This window comes from Electrophorus electricus, chromosome 2 (assembly GCF_041902795.1).
Source record: "Electrophorus electricus isolate QZ-2024a chromosome 2, ASM4190279v1, whole genome shotgun sequence".
Lineage (NCBI taxonomy): Eukaryota > Metazoa > Chordata > Actinopteri > Gymnotiformes > Gymnotidae > Electrophorus > Electrophorus electricus.
Window position 1 is genome coordinate 37,160,343 of NC_137498.1, and position 11,865 is coordinate 37,172,207.

Consider the following 11,865-nt stretch of genomic DNA (forward strand, 5'->3'; position numbering starts at 1 on the left):
CAGGGGTCTCAGAAGAGTGAAGCAGAGATTGGGAGAGAGGGGGAAAGAGGCACAAAGAGGGGAGGGAGAGAATGAATGAATGTATACATGACTGAATGGGATAGGATAGACATAATTTGCTTGCCATGTATAGATGCTTGTATGTTGTTGTTCCTATTATAGAAAGTTATGGTCAACACAGTGACATTCACTGTACTGAAAAAAGTTAGTCTGCAGTACTAGCAGAAAATCTTGGGTCCATTGACAAAGATGATTTTATAAAGCCTCCTTTATCCAGTTTCATTTTGTATCCTTTATCCACCCCCCACCGACCACACACACACACACACACACACACACACACACACACACACACACACACACACACACACACACACACACACACACACACACACACACTTCAGATCACTCTCTGCCTTTTGCTACTCCTTGCAACCTGCAATTTAGATGGAAATAAAAACCACTTGATCAAGAGTATGGGCTGGCTCTGGGGCGTTAGCAAAATTAGTGGATGTAAAAAAAATTGGTAGTTATGCTTCCTAAAAGTAAATGCTTAAAACTTTTTTTTGTTTATTGCACTCATAGGTAAACACATAGTATGTTGAATATGAACCCCATTGGCATTTAGCCACTATCTTTGTAAACAGTCTATAGACTGAATGCTTGCTTGTTTTTCTTTTATCATGACTTCAGTTCCTAATACACTTCTGTGTACAGTTTTACTGATTGATCATCCTTCATTATTATGCTTGTCAGCACACTTTGTAGAAGTAAGAAATGTTTGTTTCAGGTAACTAAATGTGAAATAAAAGGATTTCTACTAAAATACAACAAGGCTCCCATGATGCAACAGATGTTAACATTTCAAAGGCAAACTACCCCTTGGAGTGCCCTCTGAAGGCTGTGCTGTGAATAGTGGGACTGGAGTGATAAACAGGCCCATTTATGTGGGATAGAGTCCCATTTGGGCATTTCCCACTTTGCACAAGTAAAGCTTGTAACTCTCACCCACATCACATGCTAAGCGGATGACCATTAATGGGGTTGGTCCTGTTTACTTTGACTCCACTGATCCTTTACCAGAGCAGCACACATGATGCTCTCTGACAAAAGGACTACAGGTTTATCAAAAATACCACAGCAGCCCCTGTCCCCTGACAAGTAATTTAGTGTCAAGCAAGGCCAATGTTTGTCAGTGTTAATTATGAGTCCTTTGCAAATTAAAATGCTTTCCTTTTAGTTCTTCTCTGGAGTAAGTGGCCCTGAGGCTAAGGTTGTGACTCACCAGCTTTCATAAGCACTTCACATCTAGCTTGTTTCTCTTTTTTAAAGCTCACCATTAAATGTCATCAGAGCTTTAGTCTGCAGCAACCCACCAACATGCCAGATGATATGGAAGATTCCAAACATCTCATCACAGGGGGGAATGGGCTGCTCGAAACCACAAATCAGGGCAAAACTATTTCCTTTCCTAAAGTGTCAGTGAATATGCATCCAAAGTACATCATACCGGAATTAACCTAAGAATGCCCACCATTAGAACAGATATCGGCAACCTCAGCTTTCCTGAGTAAGTCCATACATTAGGTTAATGTCTGTGTGAGGTGATTGTGTTGGCCATTAATAGCATGGCAAATGCAGTGGAAAGGCAAGAGGATTGGCTCTACTTTAGCAAGGTGGTGTCTTGTTTCCAGGGGATTGAGTGGCTAATAGAGCAAACAAGCAGAGGAGGCATAATGATAAGAGCTGAGAGCATTTATGGTGTACACCTTGTCACCTAATGGTTTAACTTGTTAATTGCAATTCCATATATTTTGCACATGTGCACACACACACACACACACACACACACACACACACACACACACACACACACACAAGCACACAGATACCTCTGTATTGGATTCACATTAATTATGCAAGTGTCTAATTAGATATGATGTGACTCTGACATGTGCTGAATGCTTTACATTAGTATGCATCTCAAGTACAAATGACATCAGCCAAGTCAATGTGATGCAAATATACATTACCCCCATATGAACTGAGCTAAAGATATGTAGAAGCAGCCTAAAAGCTCCTGGAGTTCCTAGTTATAACTCAGGAGGGGTGATTGAAAGTGGAAGTGCAAGGAAAGAGCACCTTCCAGGATGAATACCTTCCAGACAGGATTTAGTGCACTCTCAGCTCCATTACTGAGCCACAGTAACCCACTGTTTTGCTTCCTACCAAGGGCCTTCAGTAAAATAGCTTTGGCCAGCTCCTGTCCAGTGCAACGTTATAATTTACTGCCTGATTCTAGCATTCCTGTACATTAAAGCAAAACTTAATCAAGAGAAAATGCCCTTAGACTTCAGAGGGTTAAAAATCACTAATTCCATTATTATTATTTTTTTTTTGGCTTCAAAGCAGCATAATTGTTAAAACATTGTTAAATAGCTTTTGTTTATTTAGTTAGCTATTTTTGAGTAAGGTTGCATTTGTAAATAAGCTTGTTTAGCTTCTTTCCATACAATCCTCCCCCTCTTTGAGTCAGAGAAGGCAGAAGCAGGCAGCCAGCATACTAAGGGAAGATGAGGAGCGTGGCTGAGGTAAGGGGACATGAGGAATGTGGTTAAGAGAAGAGGACCTGAGGAGTGTGGCTAAGGAATGGGGATATGAGGAGTGCGGCTGAGGCAGCAGTGTGGCCCTGTTTGTTTATTGTTCACTGTTCCAGCTGAGGCAGTTTCATGGTGTCCCCATGACAACGCAGACAACATAGAGGAGTGGGAGGCAGGTCTCTTAATAAGGGGACCCTCTCTTTCATTCTCCCTGTCTCTAACTGTGCCAGCCCTGTAGACCTGACACTGTTCCCCCCTCTCGCCTTCCCTCATCTCTCATGTGTTGGACTATTATAAGTTCCCATTCCAGAATGCAACAAAGACAGGAACCATGCTAACCATGTTCATGTAACATGAATTTGAAGTGTGCTGTAGAAATTATGTTAACACTCTTGGATGAAGCTGAATGACTAAGCATAAGTTTGAGTATTTTTTGTTGTTGTTGTTGTTGTTGTTGTTAAAAACTTGGTTTCATTTTCACTTTCAATTTGTGCAGGATCAATATTGCTTAATGCACTAATTGAAGTGATAAGCATTTAAAATGAACATCCATTATAAGATATTGATCAGTTCATGTTTTGCCTCAGTTAAATAATGCTTTGAAACCATCTCTTGATCACTTTTATACATTTTAAAAAGCCACATAAGCAAAGGCTTATATTATATGCCTTTGAATAACTAAAGATCCTGCCTATGATCCTATAAAGTCCATGTTTGTTGCAAAATGAGTTCTGCAGTTTAACATATATGGTATATAAAGAAGATTCCAGTGAGTAATAGCAGTGGTTAAAGAACAGAGTATAGTACACTGGATTTCCAGTGAAACAAGACATTTCAAACAACGTTTTTCAGCAACTGTGCAAACAAAGTGCTTCTAAGACTTAGGAGATGGGTTTCACCTAATAGAACAGATCCAATAGCTTAATATTTGGTATAAACACATTTACATTTTTGGTAAATCTCTAGCAGCTTTGCATTCCAACTTTATAATTAGGTTAATGTTGGTCTTGTGAGCACACAATATGCACTTATAAAGTATAAATAATTGGTGACTTTCCACTGTCTGCATGTATCTCAGCCATCATTTTTTGCTGTTTTGATGTAAAATAAATGATCCTTATCAGGGGGTTAAGCCTTGGTTTTCCCTGCTTGCATCACTGTGTGTAGTGTATAGCATTGTTAGAAATTGTTTTTCCTTGTTTTTCATTGTTTGCTGCAATACAGCTCTAAGTACTTTGAGGTATGGTTCTACCAGCTTTGCACACCATGTGGAAGTGATTTTCATCCATTCTTCCATTCTTGGCAGGTTTGCTCCACTCCATGTTTTTGGCAATGTTCAAATATCGCATATTCACATTTGGATTGGAAATTGAACTGACAATTATAGAAGACATTTTTGTTGGTCATACATCTGTATGTTGTATTGGCATTTTGACAACTGTGTTGCTTTGGCATTTGGTATTTATCACTCTCCTGATAAAAGGTGAAATTTCTTCAAGTTTTTGAAGTTTCTTCCAAGATTGATGGTGTTTTCACACCTATTGTTCATTTGCTCTGGTCCAAATCAGTTAACAAGTTTGTAAACTTTGTAAGCATTTTCCCCTTGATTTGGTTTGTTTTCACACAGGGAAAAATCCAAGCACACCAAAATGCATCATAAGAAACTTGTCTTCTGGTCTAGGGCACATTTCCATGTAGTTTAAAATAGAGCAAAGGCATAGATGGCTAATGTTTAGCCAGTTTTCTGTTTACATGCTCTGCTACATTCCATATTTCTAAGCACATATGGCCACAGGAGCAGTTTAGCTCAAACTTGTGGGGTACACCTGATAGATGGATTGGATCAAGGTAAGATCATGTTCTTACCACAAACAAACAACTCCAGACTTCGTCTGGGACCAAACAGTGACCACCTCCTCTCAAGGGTCTGGTGCGGTTGATTTGGTCTGCATCTGAATCTGACAAAAATGTGCAGGTGTGAAAACACTCTTAGCTAGACTGAAGTAGGATGCAGCATTTATCGATATTTTGCACTATCCATCCATTCTTTTAACAAGATGCCCAGTTCCCACTAAGGGAAACATGATGCTACCACCCCCATACTCCATATAAACACCTCAATACCCCATACAGCCACCCTGTTGAAATGGTGTTTGTTGAGAAATGGCCAGTTTTACATTTGTGATTTGAAGACACATAGCACTTTGAATTTTGGCTAAAAAACCTCTGATGCTTTCTGGCAAACTTCAGACTTGCTTTGATGTGTTTTTTCTTCAGTAATGGCATCTGACTAGTGCACCTTCACTCCACTGCCACTGATCTCTGTAGCTCCTTCAAAGTGACTGCTGGCCTTTCTGAGTCTGTCCCCTTTTGTTGTGATGCTGGGTTTTGAGGAATGGCCTTGTCTAGGCATGGCCTGGCTGATATGTTGCAGCTTCCATTTCCTCCCAGTTATTCCAGAAGTGCTCACTGGGATATCCAAAAGACTTTGATATCCTTTTCTTGCATCTGTACAAAACCTTTTATGTCGAAATTGGAAAATGTTATCTGGAAAATGTGTTTACTCTTGCAATTTTTACTACCTCTAGATTTTGTTTGTTGTCTACAGAAAATATATGTTTAGCCTCCTGAGTTGAACCTGGTAATGTATAATTATGTTACATTATTGTTATTATTACCAGTATTACCAGTATTATTATTATTATTATTATTATTATTATTATTATTATTATTATTATTATTATTATTATTATTATTATTATTATTATTATTATTAATAATAATAATAATGATAATAATAATAATAATAATAATAATAATAATAATGCTGTTGTTGTTTACTATTATTGCATAGCTAAACCTAAGTAATATATTTTCAATAATTAATGATCAGAAGTTTCATTATTATTATTATTATTATTATTATTATTATTATTATTATTATTGGTAGTAGTAGTAGTAATAGTAGTAGTAGTAGTAGTAGTAGTAGTAGTAGATGTTGTACCAGTAGTACTGGTAGTAGCAGTGGTAGTAGTAATTGTATTGACCATGCCAACCAGCCAAAAGATGGGGTAAAGAAGAGAAATATATCTAATTGGAGTATTTCATATTGTTCCCTATTTAAGCCCCCAGTGTGTGGACAAATCCTCTCAGGCTGCATATGAGCATGCATGCCTCTGAGCTGGGCAGGTAGAGCTGCTGTGCAGATGTGCAGTATGGAGCAGTAGCAGGCTGTCAGGTGGAGCTACCGTGCAAACGTGCTGTGTGGAGCAGAAGCACACTGTCATGTGGAGCTGCCATGCTGACATGCTGTGTGGAGCAGTAGCAGACTGATAGGTTGAGCTGCCAGGCAAACATGCTGTGTGGAGCAGGAGCTGACGATCAGGTAGAGCTGCCATGCAGATGTGCTGTGTGGAGCAGTATTAGACTGACAGGTGGAGCTACCATGCTGACATGCTGTGTGGAGCAGGAGCACACTGTCAGGTGTAGCTGTTGTCTTGATGTGCTGCGTGGAGCAGAAGCATGCTGTCAGGTGGAGCTGAAGTACTGTGTGTAGCAGGAGCAGGCTGTAAGGTGGAGCTGCCATGCTGATGTGCTGTGTGGAGCACTAGCAGTCTGTTAGATGGAGCTGCCATGGCAGCTGCTCAGCATGGACCTGCACAAGAGCAGCTGAGGTGTAGACAGTGCAGTCCAAACCTGATCTGTCTGTCCATCTTCTGATGCTACCTTTCCGGAAGTCTTTATAATATCTAAACCTTCCAGTCTTTATTTTCCCATCATTTCTAATCCAATGATACACATACATATACAACTTAACTGTGACTGTCAAGTAACTGACAGCAGTGTATAAGCCATCTTACTCCTTTGACCCAAGTGTGGGAATTTAAAAATTTCAAGTTCGACTGGAAGGGTTGACCTTGCAGTAATAGAGGGAATTGGAGGGTAATGCTCACAGCCTTGAAGCACAGGGCAGATTTATTTGACAAGCCAGGTTAACAGGGTGGAAAATGCCCCAATATAGAAAAACTGAGACAATAAGGTCCTAAATTACTAAACTTGAAGAAAACCAGCAGATAAACATTAAATCAGATAAATGAATAATAGCCAACTTGCTGTTACTGTGTATTCTCTCACTATCAGTCCTTGAATCAGACTGACTCTCCCAAGTGTAACCAAGATGTTTTCATCCTCCTTCAGGTGACCATATCTGGTTACATCAAAGTCACATATAGTACAGCAATATTTATCCAATAATTTATACACTGACATATATTTCACATCTCCCAAATACTAATTACAAGTACAATTACCAACTATTTTATTAGAAACATTTGTCCAGCACCTATACACTCACCAGGCTCTTTATTAGCATAACCTCTTGTACCAGTAAAGTTTTATAAGCTTAAAGTCACACCCATACTTACAGTCACACCCATTTAAAGTTTTTAAAAACATCTAACTGGTCTGCTCTCATTTGTTAAACCTGGGACTGGACTAGCTCTGCAATATATAGCATGTAATACAGAGTTTTATTGCATTGTAATGTCTCAGGTTGTTTTGAAGAAATTCTGAGGTAAAGGGGGACCACTGAATCAATATTGAAATGGCCCACCTGCTGTAGGTCATCACTGTACTAAACCTCAAGGCCATACTGTACAAACTATGAGCTATTTGTCCTTCTCAGGGAAATGCCATATAAAGGGACAAGAAACAAAAAGGACAGTTAGACAATTAAACTGTCCACAAATATTTTGGTTTACTATATTACCACCTTATTTGAAATTCTGTTGGTACATATTATAAATCTTCAGTGGTTCTGGTATTCTGATCTTTATGGCATTGTCAGGGCCATGTTACCCTGGCAATGATACATCCTTTTATGCTTTTTCATGAAAGGAAAATGATTACCTGAACGACAGAGATGAAAAGCCTCATGGGAATGGAAAAGAATGACCTTGTTCCCTTTGTCACATCCTCTATGGAAATGTCTGTAGGCAGGTGAATTTGTGTTTGTGTGTGTGTGTGTGTGTGTGTGTGTGTGTGTGTGTGTGTGTGTGTGTGTGTGTGTGTGTGTGAGAGAGAGAGAGAGAGAGAGAGAGAGAGAGAGAGAGAGAGAGAGAGAGAGAGAGAGAGAGAGAGAGAGAGATTTACACCTTATGCTCATTCTACCATTATGCAGTGTGAGAGATTTGGCTGCAGAGACAAATGATAAAAGGAAACCAAAAAAGTGAAACGTCAAAGCTAAGTGTATGCTGATGTTGCTATTATATTAGCAATATGTTTCCAGTCAAGTTTTGCATTGCTTTGAAAGCAATCTTCACATTACCTTCTTGCCATTAAAGGTCCATGTTGGTATAACAACCAACCCATTGGTATAACCACCAACATTATATACCTTACCTTTGCAGGTTAAAACAAATATTTTGTATCTAATCACATTCAATATGAGTCAATGGTTATTACCAAACTTTCATGAACATAGAAGCTCATTTACTCTGGGTTTCTTGTTACTGCTTTATTGTGAAATAGCAAGATCTTAATTGTTATAGCTTAAAACAGCAATAATGATTTAATTGGGAAAACGTTGCTTCCACACCACTGGGAGCTTAAGGTAAACAAAGCTTCACATATTGAAGCAGGGCACTGCACCACATATTCTTGTTTAGTATTCTATACCTCTCCATTCCAAACAAACAGAGGGGCAGGTGTTAATTTTCTTAGTAAAGACAACCGTGTGTGCACATTGAGGACAGAGAGACAACAGGTAAAATGTGTGGAAAGCCATCCTGATTGATCTCTGCCACCACATTGTGTTTGGCATGGTTTCAGTGGCTTCTACATGGCTAGACTTTCAGACGGGAAAACCACTCTGGATGGAGCTGTCCATGGTACTAAATGGACTGCAACCGGGAGTTGTGGAAACAATAGTCGCATAGCCTTTGCAGTCTTCTCAAACATTTACCCTTGCGACAGTTTGTCTCGCTGTGCCTCCGTAAAGGAAACTCTGAACAGAAGTACGAGTAGAGTAACCTCTCTACTGAGGCGCGTATCAAATCATTTCGTGTGACGGAAAGCTGCCCATAGCACTTGATGTCTAGCAACTGTGAAAGGGACCGCATCTCAGCGACGAAACACCAGTGCTGCAGGGATATGTTGTAGTCTACTTTAAACACCTGTTGCTGTAGGGCTGATATGTTCATGCCCTTTGGGAGACATATCAACGATTGCGCTCATATTTTTATTATTTTTTAAAAATAAATTTAAAAATGTTAAAAAGATTTTTATTTATCAATGTATTTATTTATTATCTTTGCCGTAATACTCTCTCTCTCTCTCTCTCTCTCTCTCTCTCTCTCTCTCTCTCTCTCTCTCTCTCTCTATATATATATATATATATATATATATATATATATATATATATATATATACACGCGGATTCATGAGCGCCTTACATTTAATTGCATCATGGAGATTGCCCGACCTTGCGACTTTAAGATTATTTAGCCATCTCTTGTGCGATCTGAGAAATTCAGCACACCGAATACCGATCCAACAGAACGTCCATGTCACTGAATCACGAAATATGTGGCTCACAATTATTAGGAGGTGGTGCTCAAAAAAATATCGAACTTAGCCATTCTCTACACCAAACGATTTCCATCCATTGTCAGCGCAGAATGAAATGGGTCAGCCAGTTTTCTATTTTCATCTCGGCTATTTTGGTTATGGTGGTGAAAAAAAAAACGTGCATTTTAATGACAGAAACTAAATGTACGACGGCACAGGCTACTGATAGTTTCATATTTTAATAAAAGTTGTACATAAATACATAAATGAAACAACGAGAACACTCTAAGCCTAGAGGTAATCCGCTATTTGTGATGCAGATCTACTGATTTGCGTTTTCCCGACTAAATGCTGGAAGAAGTCCTCGAAAGTGAGTTTAACACCGATAAAAGGACATACATCTGTAGCGCAACATATGCGCTTAGCATTTTTGTAATCCAGTTGATGGAGGATTTATTTGTGTTTTGTTCTGGTATTGTGAAGCTTTGGTGCCGCTTAATGGGAAAAGAATGCAACTGCTCGCGGACGGCTTACGGAGGCGCTTTGTGAACGGGGTAAAGAAAAGCTAATAACCGTCCACTAAACTAACTACGGCGGCTTGTTATCACTTCTTGACACACAAAATATTCATTTTAGAAATGTTTAATGAAAGCAGTAGACACTGAGTGGCTGCCGACAGGTGATCTTTGCTGCAGTGAGACGTTTGTGTTCAGTCTCAGCAGTTCCGTCGATGCTTAGGACACTGCGAACTAAATGCCCATTTAATTTTTAATAGCTGCGACGCATATACATTGGTTATAGAGAATGTCGAAAATTGTCTGATACCAGTGTTTGATTTCATACATTTGAAAAAACAAATGGAAAACAAAAACACATTTTAATCAGGTCAAACACAGTCAAAACCTTAATATGGGCTATATTTTAACCAGTAAGGCCACCTGTCAGTGACTGTTATAAAAGTCGTCACTGAAACTTCTATCGCAGGGATTTAATGTGTTCACAAAGAAAAGGTTTTTTTTCACATGTATTGTTTGTAGTGAATGTTTGCAAAGGAAATCACCAGTTGGAAATAGCGCCAAAAACAATTTGGTCCGCATGTAACGCTCATTCCTCCTCCGCATACGCCCACGTCCTCCTAAACTCACTCATTCTTTTTCGCCCCCTCACATACATACGCGCGCGCGCGCTCACACACGCACACCCTCGCGCGCGCAATCCTTCATGTAGCCGTACATCAACCACTCAGCTCAGGCACTTTAAGTACATGTTAGAGTTTTAACCGTCCTGTCTTGCATGTTTTGGGGGGAAACGTCACGTTTTGCTTACCGCATCAATTCTTTAGCGTTACGTCTTTGTACAGAAATGTGTGCATAGAAGGCTTGTACCCACCAAATGAAGCAGCCATTTCGAAAACATGTTTAGGAAATTTATATTGTTATATGGAGATCTTGATAAACTACATGGAAATTGGATGTCCTGATCATTCCAGTACTTAGCGCGTCATATGTTGTTCGTCTCACGGTGAAGAAACGTCCCCTGGTGAACTGGCACAGACTGTCAATGAATCTGATGAATATACTAAAACCACAATATATAGGGCTTAATACTCATATCGACAGCTTACAATATCTCACGTGTCAAGGTACATACCAGGTATGTGTGGATATAGCAACCTGGGGCGCACATCACTGCGCTTCTACCACCGCTCCATGTACAAGCATCATTATGGCAAACTTACCCTTAACCGATGCAGCCAGTAGCCCCATATACAAGAACAGAACCCGGCTCCAATGATGCGAATGTACTCCCGCCTTCATTAGAGCGAAAATCCTTATTCCTTCCGATTTCTTCGGTTCGCTATATGTACATCTGCAAGCAGTCCTTAAAAGTCCTGTTCCGTCCGATTTCAACGCGGCGCTCATGGCAGGATTTTTGGCAGCCTCTGTATCAGATGGTTTTAAAAGGAAGATTCACTTCGTGTCGGCGCTGAGAAAAATCCCAATGCATCGAGACTGGGCTCTTGCAGCTGGACTGAACCATCTCACGCAGATTGCGGGGTTAGAGAATTCTACAGGAGGATTTCACACGAAAAGGGGAAAATTTAAGAGGTGGATAAAGAGAACAGTGTCTTTTCTGTGTAGAATGCAAACAGATATTATATTCCACATTTAATTGAAACCTGAAAATTGAATTTAAATGGGAGAAGGCAGGATAGAATACCTGCTTCTGCACTCCCTCGCGCCTCGACGGTTGTGTGTTTTATTTCCAGTTAATAAACGTGTAGCTGCTGATCCTAATCCACGTTTCGCCCTCTCCGCATGAATCATACGGCTGTAGTGGCGAAAAACGGCACACACACACCACCTCCGCTTAAAAGTTTATCGCCTCCGTCATTGTCTGAATCATTCTGAGATGTGGAAGTGATCGATAAGGTATTTCCTCTACCTCAACTTATTTAGGTTTACAGTATTTGTAGTGTCTATGACTCTGGAAACCCCATTCCAGATTGCACGATCTCTCTCTCTCTCTCTCTCTCTCTCTCTCTCTCTCTCTCTCTCTCTCTCTCTCTCTCTCTCTCTCTCTCGCATTTTTATTTATTTTTTATTTTTTTGCCATTTATTCTCTTCATATCCACTAAATCGCAGTTAATTCTGCGACGGTTTATATAAACCTATATTCACTCATTTCAGTTAGGCAC

General features: G+C 39.8%; 1 protein-coding gene across 3 annotated transcripts in view; it reads right to left on the minus strand.

Annotated features, from left to right (window-relative positions):
- csmd2 (CUB and Sushi multiple domains 2) overlaps positions 1-11,400 on the minus strand; it is a 194,523-nt gene extending 183,123 nt beyond the window's left edge. For all 3 annotated transcript variants that reach the window (XM_081701997.1, XM_081701988.1, XM_081701977.1), the window contains exon 1: positions 10,906-11,400. In XM_081701997.1, the coding sequence (XP_081558123.1) occupies positions 10,906-11,089 (184 nt within the window). In that variant the 5' untranslated portion in view covers positions 11,090-11,400. The remainder of the gene's footprint in view (positions 1-10,905) is intronic.
- Positions 11,401-11,865: the final 465 nt, after the last annotated feature.